The 23,104-nt window shown below is 34.7% G+C and overlaps 1 protein-coding gene across 8 annotated transcripts in view; it reads right to left on the reverse strand.

Annotated features, from left to right (window-relative positions):
- ADGRB3 (adhesion G protein-coupled receptor B3) overlaps positions 1-23,104 on the reverse strand; it is a 447,230-nt gene that overhangs the window by 164,572 nt on the left and 259,554 nt on the right. For all 8 annotated transcript variants that reach the window (XM_059467469.1, XM_059467466.1, XM_059467467.1 and 5 more), the window contains 2 exons: positions 15,462-15,564; positions 9,520-9,563 (listed from right to left, as the gene is read on the reverse strand). In XM_059467469.1, the coding sequence (XP_059323452.1) occupies positions 9,520-9,563; positions 15,462-15,564 (147 nt within the window). The remainder of the gene's footprint in view (positions 1-9,519; positions 9,564-15,461; positions 15,565-23,104) is intronic.

Here is a 23,104-nt window from a genome sequence, read left to right on the forward strand (position 1 = left end):
TGAAATAATTCTTTTTTGTTTTAAGCATTTTTGTTTGTGTTATTATCTTATACTTTATATATTTACCTTTTAAGCTATTTTTATGTATTAAAATCATATCTTTTTTTGTGAATAAAGACTAAAACTGAGCAGGTATCAAAGAAGTACACACCAACATTTAAAAAAGACATTTAATAGCTCTATATTTCAATCAAAATAGCAATTGTGACTAAGTATAAACCTAAAGGATTTGGTTTTAAGTCTGGTCAAAATAATGAACTCTTTACAGGCTAAGCATACAAATATATCAGTTCCATTATAAGAAGTGATATTATTTTTCTAGTTCTCTATTGCTCTACATGTCAGTACATGCAATCCCTTAATTATTGCCATTCATGTTGATAGAATGACTCCTGGATTTGTGTCAATACCTGCAGTGTGATTCTAGTTCTATTTTCCAAATCCATTTTTAAGCCTGAGCCATCTAAGGATCTATTAGTAAACTTGACATCGGGATCATATTCATGTTAAGTCATGAACTGACAGTCACTTGATGACATTTTGATTCATGTTTTTGTCACATGCAGAGATATTTTGCTTTGCTTCCATAGTTATGGGTAGATAGAACAGAAAAGACAACCACTGGAAATTGCATCATTAGTATAACATGTAGCATCAAGAATTATAACTACAGCATGTGAAATTTAGAATTATATTATGTACTCCATTACTTTGAATAACAGCACGATTGCAGAATGTTATTCCCAGCACATGCACTTGAATGTATATGTATATTACATTTCATTAACTAGCTATACAGGAAATTTCTCTCACTCAACATTATCAGGGAAGATGATGACAACATTAAAAAACCATCACAACTACACCATGCTTTCAGCTAAAAATCTATTTAGCCATAATCTAGCAGCTATTCAACACAACAGTTTTGGTTTTTCTGTGAAATTGCTTTGCTTGGAGCTCTTCATCTAGCATATTACCTTCTATTTAAACTCACTTAAATCCTGATATACATTTGTATTATTCTCATTAAGGTCTGGTCACCCTGCATAGCTTAAGCTTAATAAAAGATCTTCTATTCAAATAGATAAGTTGTACAAATATTGTCCTTGCAATCTTTAAATAATTTAGAATTCAAACTGATAAACCCAGAAACATTATTTTTATCCTGGTTTCTAGTAATTTCAGTTTTATGGCTAATTCAATTCATATCAGATATATTCCTTTAATCAAAGGCCACTTTATCAAATGCAACATTGCCCTCAAATGTTTCTGTTTTAAAGGAATTAAACCAGCCTAGCTTATGGGAGAGAATGGTAAGTTGAGTTGCATCCTCACTAAGTAGAACTGGATTGAATTAACTACAGTAAAAATATAGTTTATGGTAAACCTCCTCCATGTATAATCTGTCATAAATTGTAAGATAAATATGAGTTGATATATACACATGGTATGCTTTCTCTGTGCTGAGACAGAGTACATGGTGAAGTAGTTTTATTTAATGACTTGATGTTCTTTTGATCTGTTTATCTGGTATATGCCAAAGAATTGCTTATACAGGATGAGCTTTACCAAAGGGGGAAAAAAATGGAATGGAAGCATGGATAACTAAGGGAGAATCAACAAAAAGATATCAAGAAAACAGGGTATTTTATCTTAGATTTTGTAACATGATGCAAGTGCATAGCTACTAATTTACTAATATTTCAATATATTTTCCTGAATATTGGGATGCCTCAAAGCCTGAAAATCTTAAACCTGTCTTCTTTATCCACTCTACACTGAATTTCTTGTCAAGATTCAAATTCTGAAAACATGACTCTCAAAAACAACTCTATATTTTAAACAACAACGGCCTCTGGGAATAACCCACAGGGAATTTTTGTTTTTGAAAGAGTTTTTTTTTTAACCAAATAAGCCTTTTTAAAATTTTTAGATTGAATACTGACCAGAGGACATACACATTGATTGACGTCATGAACAGGCACGTGAAGTTCTTTGCTTCCCTCTAGTGACTGCTCCAGGAAGAGATTTAACTCAATCTGCTCATTTTACTCAACTTTGGCTCAGAGATTCAGCAAAAGATTAATTTTGTGTAAAGACACGTGAGAGGTCGGTGAGATGCTGATACAGCATTAGAACATGTATATTTGTGATAGAGATTGGTAACATATGGCAGACTTACACTGGACATGTGTTTGGTTTTGATATAGTTTTTATGGTTTTATCAGGCAGAGATAAAATTTCAATGTTGACAATTCAAAAACAACTGATAGAGTTGGAAGATGACCTCTAAGACAAATTTTAAAACATAATTTCAAATATTTATTTAAGGTCATTTTGCCAAAAAACACTTGTAGTAAGACAGACCAGACTCAATGAATTACATGATGTTTGATTTACCAGAGGGATTACTTAGAAATTCAGGAGAATTAGATATACACATTTTCAAGTAAAGACAAACAAACTTACACTCTGCAAGTGTTAAAAAACACATTGCATGATATTGTATTATATTGTCCTTATCATATTACCACAACTACCTATATTTATACCAGTTGTAATTCTGTTTTGTTGGTTTTTTTTTTTTTGTACTGACTGCAAATAAATTGAAAAGTAACAAATAATATTATTTACTTCCAAGCAATTCATGCACATGATCTGTACCCCTATTTTCAAAGGAATAGGGGCACAGTTCTTCTCACAGGGATAAGCAAATATTCCCCAGATTATTCAACGTCTTTGGTGGCATAAGCAGGTTTTATTTTTATTTAATGATGGTATAATACAAGGACCTTTAGTGCTTCTGCATTACTTCTGTTGCCTGAACAGAGCTACATTCTCCAACAGACGACAGTCCTGAGATCATCAGAATGAATGAGGGGGAAAAAAAAAAAGAAAGAGCAATATCATTATAAAACTATTCAAACTTCAGAGATCTGCTTCATGGCAGGAGAATGATATTGGCTTTGAGAAGAGGTAGGGAACATTGTCACATAGCACTCAGGAATTTGGAACTCTACCATCAGTGAACTTGGATGAACAGCTTTGCTTTCATCATGCTCTGGTTTCCCCTACATGTAAACCAGGGAGAATGGTATGAGCTTCTGTGTTAAATTGCTTTTAAATTTGCAGGTGTAAAAACTTTTAAGAGGTACATGACATAAATGAGAAAGGTTGCTAAACTTTTGCAGTTTCAATTGTGCTATTTTGTACTTTTGAAAGCTGTACTATTTGGTACACATTGTTTCCTTCTACAAGTCAGCCCAAGGCCAGCATCATGGAGGATCTCCAGATCGTGTTTTCTGCATTTCTTGGTGAAGTTTCATTAAGAAAAAAACAATTGCATTTTATTTGACTTAGTAAGATACATGAATTTTTCTGAAAACCTAGATACAAAACCAAAATATGACTGATTTTTTCCTGTGAAGTTTATTCAAACTGCTCAATTATCTTTTGTCCTCATTATGCACTAAAAATCTGTCAAAAGTCCAATTATAATTTCTAAATTTGATTATGAAGATACAATCACTAGTTCTTTTTAGTTACAGTCCAGAATTTAAATTGCCTGATAGTACAAGAAAACACTATTTTTAGTTTGTGAAAAATCTACATTTACATAACAGCAATAAATAGCAATTAAATTCTCAACAAATGGAGTTGATTAATCACCCTGTAAGAATTAAAAAGTGAACTTATTATCAGGAATTAATTTGATTTCTTTTTTTTTGTTATAAATCAGTACACCATGTAAGCTCTGTTCATGGACGTGTAGGTGTTGGTGAAGAGCAGTGTTATAAAAAAAGTACTAAATTATAAATTCCTCCCATATATAATGATTCATTTTGTGTGACTTAAGCAAAGAAAATTTTGGTCTGACTCTTTTTCAACATAAAGAAACTCCATTTATATTGTGCAATATTTCAGAATTAATTTTCTACATTACAGTATAATCTTAACAGTTTGTGAATTTAAAAGTTTTTAAATTTAGGTCTTACATGGCTTGCATGGTTCTCCACTTGATCTGATCTGATTCAAATCAGTCAAAGCCTTTTGGTTGTCTGCAAAGGAGTTTGGATCAGGTTTTTCATCTCATACTGTTTTAATGAAATAGAACATGATTCTGTGAAGTGTTCCAAGTCTTTATGCAGGACTATCAGGAATAAAATGTGTAGGGTGCTGTTACACAGGTTCCAGTATGGAAAGTTCTTCATAAAAACAGGAGTTCCAGGAGGCATTTATCTTTCAACTTCATTAATGAACATAAGCATGGAAATTAACATAGAAAGAGAATTTTCTGCCTTGAAAAATGTGCCAGGAGTAAAGTCTCACTGTAAAGCTGGACCAACAAGACTGACTGCAGTCAGTGGAAGAATCAAAGCCTTATCTGGCATGTACTGCCAAACTATACTTACTGTCATTCAACTTCCTCAATATCTTTCTGGGAACAAAAGCAATATGACTGTGAACTAACATAAAGTAAGGAGAGGGGAAAGGCTACTATTAATACTTTCAGAAGAAAATTCTGACTTAGGATATTCTAATGATTTGATGATTAGTTTGACACATTTTGAAAAAAGTTATTAAGAGTTGCCAAACCTATTTTCAAAGGTTTAAAGGCTAGGACAAAAAAAAAAAAAAAAAAAAAAGCCTAAACCTTTAGTGGTCCATGGTGCTAGTTTTAAAAATCAAAGTGGAGAGGAGAGAGACATAGCAGATCGGTGTTCCCTGTAAATTTTACCACCAGGCAACAAAATGCATAAGTTTTTTGCTGGTGTGCATACAAGTTTACATTGAAAAGCTGAGTTGCAGAAAATTAGCTGGTAGACTCTCATTTATTGGACTATTTCTTCAGACTGGTATCCAGGGACAACGGGAGAAAAAAACCTAAAAGCCGTAGGGGATAATTAAAAAAAAAGTAATTGTACACTTTTTTTAACCCTCTTTAATGGAGGATGCTAAAATATGTCTAGAGTGTAATCAAAAAGTTATATAAATGTATGCATTTTGTCATTTTGCATATATGGGTATTCATACTTTCATATAGCTTAAGGGTAGAAAATCTAAGCCCCTGCCCATGGAAACTTGCATAGCAATATGGAAAAAAAATAGAGCAGATGTACCACTTGTCCTAATCTGAAACTGAACCAGGTCAAAATTCTTGCAATATTAAAAATTTCAGCTAATTACATTGTACTTCTTCCAACTGTATAGTCAGCAGGCACAAGCTATTATGAGCACACATATGGTCAAGTAAAACACTGCCATACTGCTATAACACCCTTCTGCAGCAACTGGCAGAGAGAGCTTCAGAATACTAAAGCCCTTTCCTTACCCAGTGCTGTGAGACGTTGTGCTGCACTGCATACAGATGTGGAGAACATCAGCAACAACTGACTCTGTCCTGTGGAGAGCACATGTGCCCACATTATGTCCAACACATTTCTAAAAGAACAAACACCAGCTGCACTATTTTGCTGCTCAGTTGGTGGCTCTAGAAACTGCCATGTGAGATATTCCTTCCACTCTGTGGCCCAACACATCTACCCCACCTTCCCTGCCCTCACTGCAGTGGTGATAGCTGAGGGTTGCATGTGAGGGAGGTACTTCCCACATTCAGAACTGTGGCACCTTTCCAGCCTCCTACTGTGTTTTGAATTCTGCACCTGATTCAAGATTCCAGGGGCTGGGTCCTCTAAGACAAATAACTGATTTTGTCAGGCCAAACTTTCATAGATGCTAGAGATCCATTGTGCTTCTTTTGACTGGAGTAGAATTGATTGTCTTCACAGTGGCTACTATGGAGTAATGTTCTGGATTTGTGCTGAACACGGGATTGATAATATAGAGATGCTTTTTTACTGCTGAGCAGGGCTTACACAGAGCCAAGGCGTTCTCTGCTTTTTGTGCTGCCATGCTGGTGAGGAGGCTGGGAGTGTTTGGGAGGCTGGGAGGAGACACAGCCAGGACAGGTGACCCAACTGTAGGCTGAGGCTGTTTTTGCTGTTTCCCTATCCTTTCTTGTTTTCCTCTCCAGAAAGCTGGGAAGGACAAAGAAAAGCTTTCAAGTTTTGTTTCAACTTAAAATCTTTAAAATCACTTCTGTCGTGCTAGTACCTGATCAACTCCTTTCCCTTCTCTTTGTGACTGAGACTCTTGAACTAATGGATCACAAACAGTTCCTGACAGTGGGGATTGTTTGCTCATGCTAGGTAATGCAAAGAGAAAAGACACAACTGTTTCTGATTTTTTTTTTTTGATTGATTGGTTTAAGAAACTTAATTGTTTCTCCTTAGAGTGTTAAGTAAAAACAGTCCAAGAATTTTCCTATTAACTAGATGGAGAAGCATTCAGGATCCTGAGATTTTACTGAAGGCAACATCTGAATACATTTTCTGAAATGAGTAGGTGAAGTTATCACTCATTTCTGAGGGGGAAAAATCACCACTTACATACAACTGGTGCTACCAGCTTTGTGTAGGGAAGCTGGAAGTATCAAAGGAAGCACCAGAAATCATAAAAAAGCCTGGTTTCAATCACCACAGAGAGATGTGCCCTATATTTTGGGATAATAAACTGAAATAAAATGTTGCATTATTGCATTGATTTTAATACATGACATATTATTTTGTTCTTTACTTCCATTGTTGCACACACATTTGACTAGATGCCTACAGAAGGGGCACAAGGCTGACAGCTTGATAAATGGGCATTCTTATAAAACATAATCAGAGGGAAGAATCACCAAATCTCATAGAAAGAACAGATGAAAAATACTTTTACTGAAGTAAGGATGACAAAATTGTCACAGACATCAATGGCAGTAGAATAAGTTTGATGATCTGGTGTGATTAAACATCTCAAAGATCCAGAACTTTCTTCAAGGATGGAAGTTAGAGAACTGTAATCATTATTCAATCTCCTGAAATCATGTCCAAATCCAGGTAGATAAAGCCTTCCTTGCTGCTGGAGAAGTATTAAACTGACAAGATCAGTGGAAGGAGTATCATTTACCAAATGTGAATTTCCAATGCAGATAAAGGTGTGGGAGAAGTGGCTAAAAAGGTGGAAAAACCCATTAGAGGTTGCTGCTAGCTGGATACCAATGATAAAAGCAAACACAGTTTTCATCTGAAAACCACTTAATTTAAAATACCTGACTCATTACAGACTATTGATTAGTTAAGCACCCTCAGCTAAAGCAGACTACTTTTTGTTGGGTTTATTCCAAAACGCTTGCCAAGTCCTGGTTATGCAAAAATTATCCCGTTTGGAAGGACATGAGTACATCACAGCTCTCTAGGATTTGCAATGTGAATTAGGCTATTAATCCATCAAATCCAGTTCCCTGCTGGTGAAGACAACTAATTCCTGAAGCTTAGAAAAAGTAGAAAAATAAAAGAAAACCAAGCCACCAAAAACCCAACATAATCATGAGCACCTAACTAATTGTATAGTCCTCTACAGATTTATTTGTTTACATTTATAAGTGATAGAAATTGACTCAGCATTATAGAGCTTTCATCATTTAAAAACTCACAGTGTCAAAGTACAAATTCTGAAATATTCCTAACCAAATACAAATACAAATAAAATGGTCCAAATGAAAAAGGAAACAAAATAATAAAAATGACGAAAATGTATTTTGAATAAGCTAAGAGATATTCTCCAAAGGGGTGGATGAAAAAAGTAGAAGTTTGCTCTTGCTCTTGCACATTCTGATAAGAGATAATGTCACATTCTCAAAAAATATCACACATACATTTTCAAAAGAAGTGACACTGGTGTCCGTGCAGACCTTGCTGCATCACATCTTATTGGGAATATTTCAGGGTTCAAATCACTTTAAAAAAATGGACAAGTCTCCAAGAATTCCCCCAGCCTTCATATTTTCTAACATATTCAATATCTAATATTTAATAATATGCCTAGAAAAGATATCCTTCAGAACACAAAAGCACACGTTTCTCCCTCAAAACCTCAGACTATTTTATGTAAGCTTTATGTGAATTTTAGATGTTTGAGAAGTTTACTTTTCAATTTAGATTCCAAATCATATTGAAAGCAGTACATATATGTAGCACTGAACTTCTCTATAAAAAATACTAAGAGAAATGCAAAAGAAGTGGCAAGTACAAAATGCATTTGTTTGCAACTACTTCACACATTCCTCCCAAATATCTGAATAAAATATTTTAATCACATTGTTAAATATGCAGCATGGTGTTGGAGTTTTTTTAAGCAGTCTAATTATACTCAAATGTGCCTTTGACATTCTGGACTGGAACAGTGAAATCAGAGCATGTGCTCTAAATACACAGTACTGAAAGTAACCCATATAAAAAATTATAAACAAAGCACTGTATCACTTATGTATAAGCAAAATACTGTGAAGAGAAAACAAAGAATGTGGTCCAAATCTTTTGCATTTTATGTGCTCCTAATAATGCATAACAGGAAGTATGTACTTCATTCCACAGATTTAATGGAAATTGAATACTGTGATGTTACTGGCAAATTATGATTCTTTGTAGAGGCACAGACCATGGTACTACTTGTATTTGGAAAGATTTCTAGTATCATGTCCAAAGTTTCACATTTCTGTACTATAATGCTGTTTCTCAGCCATCGGTGTGCTGGTGTAAATCCAAGCTCAAGGATAAAAACACTCACAAAATCACAAAAAATCATGCAATTCTAACACTGTAGATAAGTCTGTATTATAAGACATACAAAATATACCTGGATAAGAAGTACAACATCACCTTTAAAAAACAATAACCTGGCAACCATATAGGGATCCTTCTTGAAACACCTAATCTGCATTGATGCAAAGTTCATCTTGACCTTAATGGGAAATTTACTGTGAAAGATTAACGCAGCAAATTACAACTGCACAAGCTTGGGATCAATTTTGAACCACAACTGGATTTTACCAATTTGCTTTCTTAGAGCAACATTATATTTTTTGCTATAGAAGGGAAAGAGATATTTATTTTTTGCTATAGAAGGGAAACAATTTTATCGACTAAAAAATGTAGAAGACTAATAGTAAGATTTCACTGCTTAGTATACAGCTATTATTTTAATGAACTTAAATGAAAATTTGAGCCTACTAAAATGAAGATTGCTGCGGGGATCACACTTGAAAATTGTATTTCTCCCTGCAGTAACAGAAATGGGAGTCTTCCTTAGTTATTTGTCTCATCGTTTACCCACTTGCCTGTTGCTCAGCAACTACCATGAAGGAACTACAGTCCTTAACCATTCTAATTTTAACCTTGAGAAAGCAAAATAAAATTACTATGTGAATAGTCTCTTTCTGGTGATATATTGCAATATTTCAGTTTTTATAACTGCATAAAGGAAACCAAGTGACTGGAGAATTCAGTACTTCCACTCTGTCAAAGGTTCACTTTCTCTGTCCTTGTATCAACCCGTTTACTGACCAACTATTTAAATATTGTTAGGTACTTTGTAATATTTGAGCTGTAGCAATAGAAGCAAAAATCTGTCACTTACATTCTTGAATCATCCCACAGCACACAGTAGGGATTCAATGTGCCCTAAGAAGAAAACAAACAGACCTATTAGTTACCTGTATGCAAAAAATACTTGTCATGCTTGACCTAAAAATTTGTTTGGTTCTCCTCCTACAGGATCATCCTCATACTCTGATGAATTGATGCCACTGAAATGGCAAAAGCTTAAGGTTAATTCTTACAGAATATTTTGAAGGCACTTGAACCTCAGAGCAGAGTATATGTGCATTCTCTGCTTAGATAAGGAAAGCATAAAGTTGTTTATTTGGTATATCCTAGTGGAAGTAAAATATGAGATAATAGTTAATATATTTGGAGATTTGACTGAACATTTCTGGTATTATTAGAGGAAGTACTTTAGACCCCTTAGGAACTAGGATGTCAAAATCAGTAATGGTTTTAAAAAGTTTAAGCATATGTTGGGCAAAATGTACTGAGGTTGGGATTTCAGATTCCCAGACCCCACATTCAGTGTCCAAAGGTTTTGTCAATTAGGTCCTCAATCAGCAGAGGTTTTCTCAAAATATAGGGGTTTTTTTGTTTGTGGTTGAGCTTTACAATACCAGCTCCCATCTCTTCAAAGTCTGTGGAAAATTTCTGATTTGATTTAGAACAGAATGGGAATCTAGTACTTTATTAAAAATCACTGAACAATGGTGAACTTTTTGGGAAATTGAATTATCTGTAAAATTGTTCATTTTTATTTTGTTGCCTAGGAAGTGTAGAGACAAAACAAAAATTCCTTCAGAAGTACTCAAAATGGCAGCACTATATTCCTGTTCAACATAAGCATTAGATGTTCCCAGGAGTCAGAACTACATAAAAAATTATATAAAATTTGGAATAAAAATATATTTTTAAAAAATCATAAGTGATTTGAAGAAACAGGTGGAATTCACTATTTGTGGATGTCAATGCTAGTGATGAGTGTAGATGCAGTAGATATAAAGGTACTTTCATATAAACAAAGGACACCTTAATATTTTATTCTCAAAAATGATTTATTTATAGAAATGCATGGCAACCTGTAAAGTAAAAATCTGTTAAATATTTAAATTATTCCATCTAACTCTTTGTCAAAGATAAAAAAGGTCCTTTTGGAGGTGCTTGTGAGAAAGGCATTTAGGGAATTTTTGAACCTCTACTTCAGTATTTTGCTGACTGCATTGAATTTTATGAGTAGAATATAAATATTTAAAACCAACATATACTTATGGCACTTTATATTTACATAGCACTGTACAAACATAAATAAAGGATGCTCCATCCCCTGAAGTATTTACATTATAAAGAAGAGGAAGGGGAAGAGGGCACAGGACAAAGCAGTGGATAATAGGGCAACTGAGATTTGGAGAGCAGGTCCTGCATCACTTGCCAGGAGCTTTCAGGTACATTGATGGACTGAGATAGAAGGGTAAGAATTGGGAACAAAAGAATATCAGAGCAGAATTAAATTTTCTTTAAAATGTAATTTTATAAAGATTATTAATTTGTATCGTAAGTCTAGGTGAAGAAGTTTTACTTAAAATCTGATACAGCTATATGCATTTAAAACATACTTCTTCAGCTGCATCATAGTAAAGGCTCTGCATCTCTCAGATCTAAGACTTGCCTTTCCCAGCAATGGAAATAATACACTTCATGCTGGCTATTCCCACAATGCAAATAGAATGAATACAAAAACACTTTCAGCAAAAAATGTCCATTATAAAGAAATCTACAAAATAGAGGGGAATAAAAACCTTTGCAGAAAACTGAAACACGATAAAATTGCTGTCAGATCACACACTTTACTCTCTTTGAAATGTATTCAAATGGAAAGAAAGAGTTTGTTTGGCCACTGCAGTCATTAATGAGAGATTAGGCAGAAACATGGGAAGCAGGATAAATATTACTCCTGTTCCACAAGAAAGTCTTGTGGGAGGGTTTGTTCCACCAGAAGTGGCAGCTTGTAAGGGCATAGCACCCTTTTAGGACTTCTTCCTCTTTTGATACTTGATGAAATACCCTTCAAGCACCGCAGGGACCACAAAGTGTTTGTTTCTGTATTTGCTTCTTTGCCTTTAATCTGTTGCTCCCTTTTTCACAGCCCTTCTGGGGTACCTCTAGGCAAAGTTGCATTGCTGCTGTAGGGCTGCCCCCATCAGCCATGGCTGTCTGTAAGGGCAGTGCTCTTACCAGCTAATTTCCCAGCTGTACCTAAGGAAGCAGCTACTGTGTTCATTAGTGTTTTCAACTGCTGTAGCATTGATTTGTACACTACAGTACATTATCTGGATATCTCAAAAATGTGTGTGAGTGTGTATGTGTATGTATCTCTGTCAGGCATATAAAACTGAACTTTTGAGATGTGACTGGCAACTCTGACAGCGATCCAGCACCGTGCCAACTGTGTTTTGTAGCCAGGGCTTTCAGTCACAACGAAAGTTTCCTGTCCTGTGCTACTGCTGGCCTGTTATTGCAGTGGCCCTGGAGTAAACTTCTGTGCTGTCAGAAGGTGAGAGTTCATATTCTCTCTAGAATAAATAGGATTCTGAGTTATGCACATTTTAAAAGATTGCTTTGGTGTCCCTTCAATCAATCTACTGCAAAATGTGGCCACTATTCCTCTACATGTTCACATTTTATAAGACCAAATACCACATTCTCTAAATCACAGATCTCATAATATTCTGAATTGAAAGGAGTCCACAAGGATCATCAAGCCCAACTCTTAAGTGAATGGCCATATGGGGATTGAAGCCACAACCTTGGTGATATTTCTTATTAGCACAATGCCCTGACAACTGAGCAATAATGCATTGCAACCCACATTCCACTCTGGTCAGCTTTCTTTTATATTTGTATTTATTTACAAATCCAAATACCATGCAATTGATCTCAAACAGCACATGCAGTTGTGGTTTGCACTTCCTCCAAAAGATAATCCTCCAGTTTTGTTAATAAACTAGATAAAAAATTAGGACATTATTATAAATTTTGAATAAATTGGTATTTTAAGCCTGATTTTAATTAACCATATTAACTCTTTTAAAATGATCCATTTGCCCATCTTTTTTCATAATATCTTATCTACTTGATTTAGGCAATAGATAAGGAGATGAAAGAACAAATGTGTGGATATATTCCTATGTACTAGTAGGCATGCTCTACAAAATGCTTAAAATATCATCATTAAATTAATTTGCAAACAAACTGTTCTGAATAAATGAACAGCATTTGTAAGAACAAAGGTTTGGAAAGAACAAATATAATACTGAGACATTAAAAAAAATCAGATGAAAGAGAACATATTTTCTCTTTAATAATTAATCTATTTAACTGACATAATGTTTAATCTATGAGCCAATATTGTATAATGTTCCAATATTAAAGATATTTTAACAATGGTTTTATCTTGATGTATGTACATGAAGCTCATTCTATGGAAATATATTATAATAGAATAAATCCTTACTTTCAGCTGAAAAAATTACAGCAAAGAATTGGATTCTAAAGGAATAGTCAAATTTAAAAAATTATTATTTCTGTGCATCTTCAGCCTTATTTCTTTAGTTCCATTTATTGAAAAAAGTTTCATTATGAAGGCTAAGTCTTGAACACAAGTGAAAAAATGTTTAAAGATATTAAAATTATATAACTGATTTTGTATTCACAGATTTTCTGAAGCAATATATTGTCATTGTATCTGTCAATCCAACCTGTATATTCAGATGGATTGAGATCCTACATAAATATAGCATGCATGAAAATTTGATCCAAGCACTTGATGCTTCTCTGGATTATAAGACAAAAACTGAACCAAAAAAGAGAAATTATCTGATATGTATTGGAAAGGTTATTATCATTTTGCTTTGGCAAGACACTAGCTCATACAATATTAATTAATATTCTGTTACTGAAAGATTGCCAAAGCAAAGTGACAATCAGTGTCTCTAATCTGATCTTTTGTAACAATGAAGTTTAATTTCCAAGTTTTTCAAACTTGGCAAAAACTTGCTCTGTAAATTATTCAAAGGGATTGATAAAAAAGAGTTGAAAGAGAAAGTGCTCTCTAAGAATTTTGTAGAATATCACTTTCTGGGGTGAGCAGTTCAACCTTTTATTAGTCTATTCTTGCCTGTGTTGTGCTTGTTTTATTAGCTTGTGTTTGGTCTAGAAATATTTTCAATGCTTACGAGTTTTATTTTTTTTTATTTACATTGCTTATGAGTATTATTTTCTTATATAATTTTAAAACTTCTTTTCTTGCATGTGACCAAATTAATGAGAAGTTTTTTCTTACCTGTTATCCCACATGCCACCTTACCTGTTACTTTTGCAAGCAGTGATTTCAGTTTCAAAATATAAATGTCATATTCTGCAATTTGTGTAATAGCCCCTCAATCATTATTAAAATAATTGATTATAAAATCTAGCATTGAAAATTACCATAAATTCTTCTTAATAATGGTCATAGTAAAATCAAAACAAGTAGTCTATTTCAAGGGTGATTGGTTTTTCCTCTGATGTATAGGATTAATTTGTGTTTACTTCTGCTAATATTTTGTAATATCTTTAGTAAAATATCAGATAGAAACAAAAGTTATCTTAAAATTATGTTTCTCCTAATATAGAGAATGAAATCTAGGTCTGAAGGAAAATAAAACAGAAAATTATATCTACATGTCCTAAACCATCTTATAAATAAATTGAAACAGAGAACCATAAAATCCCAAATCGACACAATTCTTCATCAACACACTTTTAGTGTTGTTGAAAGGTAATGAGTCAGCTCAGCTTATGTTCTTCTGTTCCTTTTTCTCTGCCAAACTGTCATTAAGATGCTCTTTGCATTGGTTTTTTTCTGGGAACTAAATGGCAGGTCAGAATGACCATTGATGGCAAAATAATTTTTTCTAACCTTGAGTAAAATGTTAATGAAAGATCTAGAGTTCAAAAAGTTTTCTTCATGCTTTTGACCAGACTCACTACTTCAATTTTGCTACTGAATGAAATATTTGGAATGTCTCTAGGTGAATTGTATCTATATAACCACTTAAGTAAGTAGTTTTAAACTTAAAAATTACAGCTTTAAAGATTTTTGCATATCAATACTATTTTCAAAAGTTTGAGTAACTGTCTCTTCTAACTGACTCTTTATGACTTTATTCAAACCTAATGCTAGCTCTTAAAGCATAAACAGAGAGAATTTATATGTTGTGCCTTCACACAAATAAGCCCCATGCTTGCTATTTAACATTATTTTCCCAGCATTGTATATGACAAAATTTTTCCACAAAAGATGCATTTTATTCTCCCTGTGAGTACTGGAAGACTGCTAAAAACAGAAAGAAAAAAAAATCTTTATATTTTCATATATTTGGAAATAAAGGCCTTTTTTTTCACATTTATAACCTTTTTAATGTGAGATTAAAGCCTGAAAAGTGTAGAATTTAAATGATTGCACAAAAAAATCTCAGGCATTTATGAGGACTGTAAGCTAAATTGGAACCCAAGCATTTTTCAGTATGCTATAATGGGTTAAGTAAAAACTGGCTTCTGTAAAATAATGAAAGAAAGGAAGAAAGTGCCTGAAGAACAATTATAGCTCTGTGACCTATGGAGGGAGGAAAAGGTTAAGTAGCCAGTTCAATAATACATTTTCAATTGTAACCATGAATGCATTTAATGGAAACTATTCACTAGAAATTGCTGTTTAACAAAAACCCTCAACATTCACAAAACAGCAATTAATTTTGTTTTGTTTATATGGATGCATGAAACAAGTACACATTCCTTTCAAAGATGGCTACATTATTCCTGGGCTTAAATTTTAGAAGTTAAACTGCTTTTTATTACCTGATATTTAAAACACCACTTTTCTCTCATTTGATCTGGCAAATACTCTTGTAAAAGCATATCAACTATCCTTGTACTTACATTAGAGAGGTGGGCCAGCTCTATCTCCAGGAAAGAATCTGTAGTTTTAGGCTCAGGTCGTATAGTAACAACAATGATTTTTGAATTAACAACTGTAAAATTCCTGTAAGAAAATGCAAAAATTGAAAATTTAAGTGGTCATAAGGTTAAATGAGACTTCAAATACTACATCTTAAGATTTCATCAGGTATTTTCTGTGACTTTAGTTAACAAATATTAAGGGAGAATATAATTTGTTGAAAGTGGTGAAAACATTTATTTCCAACTGTACTCCACACATTGAAGACTGAAAAGCACCAATGATGCAGAACTGCAATTCCTTAAATTACTGTTTATCGATTAGAAGAATGCATTGGTAACACAAACATTCTATGCATGTTTGAGTGTATCCCATCTATACTAGACATGTTTTATAAAAGACAGTAATTTTTCTTCCCAGGTGCTGTGCTGGGGTGTTTTCTGACCGTTAACAGTAGGACTGTGAAGATGGATGAGTGCAATGGGAGACCGTACAGTTCTGTTGATTCTGTGCTCATGAAAAAAACATACCTGTTTCCAATTCTAAAAAATTGTATTTGGTATTTGAGTGGGCAATTTAATCAGCTAAATACTGTTCAGAATTTAAACCACAATTGTGCCCTGACAGAAATCCTGCCAAAACAAATGAATTTTTTCTCATATGTGAGATTAGATTTGGTCTTATGTTACTGTACCAGGTTATGCAGAATAATAACTTTCTGTCAATTTTTCTAATGCATCATCAATTTACTTTTTCATCTAAAATGTGGAACGCTATGTATCATAGCAACCTTTCAGGACAGACCTAGTAATGCCAAGGTTATGCTAATACAGCCATGAAGACATGTTGACATGTTCATGTCTGAGATCCTTGCTTCTTATGACCCCATCAGGTCTAGAATGACCATCAGTTATCAGCCTGACTGTTTCTGGTGATCATTATGGTATTTACTTTGTGTGTAATGCTGCTTTCCACACCTCACAGAAATGTCATCAAAGGATGTTATCAAAGGATGTTTACAAAGGATGTTATCAAAGAAGAAACAAAACAGTTTAGATCTAATTCTAATAGCATAAATATTCTTTTGCTTCTGTTGTTGTTTAATTGCTTATTTTCTCTAGGGAGTTTGTATTTAGGAGAGAATTCCATTTTGCTGGATCATTGAAACAGGAATTGCCATGGCTACCGTAATAGAAACTTAGCTCAACAGGCATTTCATTCAGCACAAGGAATGAAATTGTACTTCTGGGGCAAGGTACGAGTTCTAGTCCAATTTTACTCAGCCAAATCACATAATGTAAATATAATGGAACTGACTTTCTGTTTTACTTAATTCCTATTTCTTCACTTCGGTTAAACTTTAAATCTCACAAACTATTGACAAAAATGTATCTATCAGGTTAAAATGTAAAGTTTAGCTAATTTTCAGAGCATTATGTTGAGTTATAGTAGCTGAATATCTGTAATTATTGAAATAGAACCAACTTCCCCCAAAGTAAATAAAATTCTAAATAAATAAAATACTTTTTTTAGTATGTGATTTTTAATGTGTGATTTCTCTAACACATCATGACAAGAGAAAATGGCACTTACTATTTATCCAGAGATTACATCAATTTTGGAAATTCATGCAAACTATTGTAAATACTGCTACTTCAGTACTCTTTTACAGTCAGTCTTTGTGATTTAAAATATTTTCCTTGGTCTATCATCTCCTTTTGGTACAGTTCTAACAGTTCTGGGGTGAGATCGGAAGGCACATCTAAGCACCTAGTTTGTAACTTCAGTATATTCATTTTACCTCAGTATCATTAAAACTCTACCAATCCCCTTACATTCACAAGAGCCCCTACCAAACTGTTTCACAAGAAAATAAATATAAGTCCCTACATCACTGTGAAATGAAAACTGCATCCCTCATTTCTGCCCTGTCTGGGCTGAATGCCTACTTGCATATTTCATATTTAACTGCTTGGACAGTCCCTGGAAGAATACAGTCTGTCAAGTATATTCTAAAGTACATTCTAAACTCACCCAGCATATTAAGATGCCTCTAAATTAAATCTCAAAGCTTTGTAGTAAAAAAAATTCAAAATTTTGAAAAAAATCTCAAAACCACTGGTGCAGTGTCACTGCTATCTCTGTTGAAGATATTTTTTGTAAAAAACAGCCTAGTTTTGAGAACACTTATCCAGGAATTTAAGTAATCAGCTTTTACAAAATGTCCTTGGACATTTTAGCTTCAGTCCCTCTAATGTTGCGAATGACACAGAATGGGGATGATCCATCTCACACTTGGGAAAGTGCATTATATTACAGATTTTTTATACTGGAGAGTGACTCCACCATTAAGCTCCTCCTCCTTCATCAAAAATAATCTAAAATTCAAAGTAAATGAGAAATGAAATTTTACAGGATGGTGCTCAGCTGACAGTCCAGAAAGACGCTCATCAGGGTTAAGTTTTGAAATAAATTATTCAAAAACAATATATTAAATTTCTTGGAAACTATGCCTGAATAAATCCTTGAAGATTCAAGATAGCAAAGTGATGGAGTAAAAGCTCAAGAAATGCTTTCAGAGCTGGTGTCCTACAGCATTTTTCTGATGTGAGTTAATAATGATATTAATAAAAGAGTTTTTTAATTAAGCTGTTTTCCTATCAGGGTATATACAGTTTGAGCATATTCTTTTATATAAGAGAAATCATATTGATTCTATGTGGCATGAAATTCATGTCTTCTTCTCTTTTTAGAATGAATCTGTTACTTAAGAAAAATGAACTTATGAATAAGGCATGTTGTTATCCCAAGACAGCATGATCGAAGTTATAGATCAATGTGTAAAAGTTGAATGCATTACAGAAAAATTATGGATGATAAATCTGTAATGTGATGCAACAAAAGCCTGTCTGAGGTACATCCTTAGTCCAAGAAAGCTGACCCAAAGAAATTTAAGGATCTTTTTTGGTTGTACAGCCCCTGAAGTTCAGGGTTAGAAAAAATGTTTAAAATGGGGGGAAAGAACATTTCAGTCAAAAAATTTTAGCAAGAAATTTGTGGTGGCTGTTTTAGTGATGAAAAAAAGCCTCTTGATACAGCAAAATCATTGATTCTTTATTTGTTCTTATTTCTTACAGGAAAAGTTAAAAACTATTTTATATTATGGCAACATGCAATGATTTCTTCAGAGTGCTCAAGAGAGAAATTATAGAGAATATCTTCTAGATGAGTATTGTACTGAGAATCAATTTTCTGTGAACTTAACAATAACATAAATGTGCTCAGGGGTGCAAGAGCTATGGAAATAATACTTGGTCTCGAGTTCTGAAAATATTCGATATTTCAAAATCTGCTATGAAAAAATCCGTAAGACATTACAAGAACAGTGCAATGCAGCAAAATACATTAGGAAATAGAATCAGATGAAGTTTATTTACTTGTGCATGGAAAAAAACCCCCATTCTTCCATTTTTATAAGGAAGAACCTTTTCTTTTTGTTTCCCTAAACTCTCATTTAAATACTCATGGAAAAATTCTCTGAATGTACATGTACCCATAGGATTAAACACAAGTCCAAAAACTTCTATATTAATGCAGTAGCAAGTTCCATCTCACACTGTGTTTAGTAATTTCCAGTAGACTCTATGATAGTAAAACCAAGGAAAATCAAACACATATGGTATAATGCAGCTAATTTTGGATTTTGTGAAATATATTGTATAGGGTGCTCTAGATAATGAAATCCTCATTTTACTCACAGAAAACCTGTGATGTAGCAGATTGGGATTTTGTTAGGTACTTTGGAAGACTTTTCCTAAAAATATACCGACATTTAAAAAATTGTTTGCTTGTTTATTTTTAAAAAGCAGTTTCTTGTGATGATGCAGAAGTTTGCATACCTCTGAGTGATAAAATTAAGGAATGCATTGAAATGCATGTTGTCTTTATTCTACTGGAAACTACAACCAAATATTTTCTCTATTCCCACCCTAACTCCTGTAAAACCAGGACTGAAATCACATGGGAACTGGTAAAGCTTTCTAGATATCCAACGGCAGCTGGTAGAAAACACCTTAGGTTATCAGGTGCAAATGATGTGGCCTTCAAACTCAATCATGAGATTATTTTACTTATTTTACCTTGGTTTAAATTTTTTTATCTTTATTCTCACCCTTGTTATATATTTAACTGTCATTTTACTTAGAAAATCATCACATAAGATACTTATCCAGAATGTTTTTTAATTCCTGTGGTGTGCACTTCTAGGCATCATATAAAAAACAAATGATATTACATTCCTTTACATCTTACAGTGTTTGCTCCATAGAGAACAATAATGCAGTGAAGCATATCATTGTGTTCAGCACTAATATGGTTATTACAATAATATTTATTACAGTTAAGCAAGATTAGTACAAAGAGTTGCTAATATAAACCTGTGCATGATATTTTTTCAATGCAAAATGTGAGCAAACTAGAGTAAACCTTTTCCAAATGCAGTGGGATATATAGAAATCTTCATTCATTTACCCAAGCAAGTGTAAAATAATAAAAAACAGACCATCATAAACATAACTTTAAAACCTGCACGTCAGTTCAAATTTTCATGAAGTGTAAGAACTCAACAAATTCAGCACTAACCACAGCAGCAGCTTTTTTCCCAACTTCAAGTTACAGAATCATCTAATCACCAGCATCACGTAATCACTTGGTTGGAAAAGACAACAATGATCATCAAATCCAACCTTTGATTGGTCACCACTTTGTCAACAAGACCATAGCACTACGTGCTACATCCAGTCATTTCTTGAATACATGCAGGGCCAGGGACTCCAACACCTTCCTGGGAAGCGTATTCCAGTGCTTAAGCACCCTTTCAGTGAAGAAATTCTTCCTGATGTTCAACCTGAACCTCCCATGGCAGAGTTTGAGGCCTTTTCCTCTTGTCCTGTTGCTAACGACCTATGAGAAGAGCTGAACCCCCACCTGGCTACAAACTCCTTCCAGGAAGTTGTAGAGAATGAAAAGAGATCCCCCGAGCCTCCTTTACTCCAGGCTAAACAAACCTGGCTCCCTCAGCTTCTCTTCACAGGAATTGTGCTTCAAACCCTTCACCAGCTCCATTGCCCTCCTCTGGACTCGCACCTCAGTGTCCTTCTTGTAGTGAGGGGCCCAGAACTGAACACAGGATTTGAGATGGGGCCTCATCAAGGAGCGAGTCAGAGTACAAGTAGACAATCCCTGCCCTGGTCCTGCTGCTCAGACTATTGCTGATAGAGGCCAGGATGTCACTGGACTTCTTGGCCACCTGGGCACACTGATGGCTCATGTTCAGCCTGCTCTTGACCAACATTTCAAGGTCCTTTTCCACCAGGTAGGTTTCCAGCCACTCTGCCCCAGCCTGTAGTGCTGCATGGGGTTGTTCTGACCCAAGTGCAGGACCCAGCACTTGGCCTTGTTGAACCTCACACATTTGGCCTCAGCCCATTGATCCCACCTGTCCATTTACCTCTGCAGAGCTTTCCTGTCCTCCAGTAGATCATGATTCAACTTAGTATCATCTGTGAACTTACTGAGGGTGCACTTGATCCCCTTATCCAGATCAATGAAGGCAGGGATGATCACAATACTGAGCCTTGGGGAGCCCCACTAGATACTGTTCATCAACTTGAGGTAGTACCATTCCCCACCAGTCTGGGCCTGGTCATCCAAGCTAGTTTATTTCCTTGTGAAAAGAGTATCTGTCCAAGCCATGGGCTGCCAGCTTCTCCAGGAGAATGCCATGGGAGACAGTATCAAAGGTTTTGCTGACATTCTATATGAATGAACATTAAAATATCTGAATGTGTTAAAATGCATTCAAGAGTATTGAGTATCTCCATTGACAAAAGGATTGAGGGCACCTTCAGCAAGTTTTCAGATGGCACCACAGTGTGGTTGACATCCACAGTGTGGAGGGAAGTGATGCCATCAAGAGGGAGCTTCACAGGCTTGAGAGTCAGGTCCATGCAAAATTCGGGAAATTCAACAAAACTGATGGAAAGGTCCTGCATCTGGGCTGAAGCAATCCCTGGTATCAATACAGTCTAGAGGGTAGAGGGACTGCGAGCTGCCTGTCAAGACATACCAGAGCATATTGTAGATGAAATATTGAACATGAGCTGGCAATGTGGGCTGCATCAAAAGAAGCATGGCCAGCAGGGTGAGGGAGGTTATTGTGTGCCTCTACTCTGCTCCTGTGAGACACCACTTAGAGTGCTTTGTCCATCTGTGAAATTCCCAGCACAAGAAATGCATGAAAGTGTAAGAGCAGGTCCAGGGGAGGGACATGAAAATGATGACAGGGTTGGAATATCTCTCCTATTCCAAAGGGAAGATTCAGAGGGCTGAGGTTTTTCATCCTGGAGAAGGCTCCATTGAACAGCTTATTGCAGGCTTTCAATTCTTCAAGGGGGCTAAGATAAAGACCGAGAACTTTTACCAATATCTGTAGTGACAGGGGCAAGGCACAAAGGTTTTAAACTGAAATGGGATAGATGTAGATTACACACAATGAAGAAATTTTTTTTTATAAGGGTGTTGACACACTGGAATAGGTTGCTTAAAGAAGCTGTGGATGTCCTGTCATTACAAGTGTTCAGAGTCAGGCTGGATGTGTCTGTGAGCAGCCTGGTCTAGTGGAAAGTGGCCCTGCCCAGGGCAGGAAGTGAGAATTACATGATCTTTTGAGGCCCCTTCCAACCCAAACCTTTCAATACTATAATTCTATGAAAAAAGTTTGAAATTGTGACTTTTTTGAGGTACTATTTTAAGGCCATGAGATCATATTTTGAAAATGACTGCCATGGGCAAAGAAATCCAGCATGATACACTTCCTGATGAGGTAAGAGATGTAAGCTTAAAAGTTTCAGTATAGCTTCATTATAAGAAATATATTTCATTAAGGAAATGCAACTATTCCAAACAAAGAAGAGACAAGAGGTACCTGGGCATTTATTATATTTTTATATCACAGATTAATAATTACTTTGATTCCTCATTCACATACATAAGAGAAAGTAATAGTGCTAGTTTCCTTTCCACATCTGAGAATTAGATTCAAATAATACTGAACAAATTCAGAGGCAAAGTAGGATACCTTTGTTTTTAAATTTCTAAAGACTTCATTTGTTAATAGATATCCATAGATTATTAGACCATTTTGGTAAAGTAAGTTACAAAACCTATCTGTGAACTAAAATGTACAGAGAAGTGGTTAAATTTGCAGTGTAAATAAGTAACCAGCTGAAAGCAGAACAGAGAAAAGCAAAAAATTTGGGAACAAAAAAGCACCCATAATCCATAGTGTTTACATTGCTACACTTTATGCCCCTGTTCTGCCCTTGTTCCCACTACTTGGTATGGTTTTGTTTCTAGGAAAAATCCAGTAAGGCATATCAACTTCACCTTCATAATGGATGAAATAAGAGCCCTGAAAGACTTTTCATATAAACAAATATTCAGAATTTAAAGTTTACAAAGTTTACACCTTTTTTTTTGTTCTGTAAATTTCAACTATTGACATGTGAAAGTTGAAAAGGCATGATCATAGACTGCAGTTTACAATGTAAAGATCTGAAAAGCA

Source organism: Ammospiza nelsoni, chromosome 3 (assembly GCF_027579445.1).
Source record: "Ammospiza nelsoni isolate bAmmNel1 chromosome 3, bAmmNel1.pri, whole genome shotgun sequence".
In the NCBI taxonomy this organism is placed as follows: domain Eukaryota; kingdom Metazoa; phylum Chordata; class Aves; order Passeriformes; family Passerellidae; genus Ammospiza; species Ammospiza nelsoni.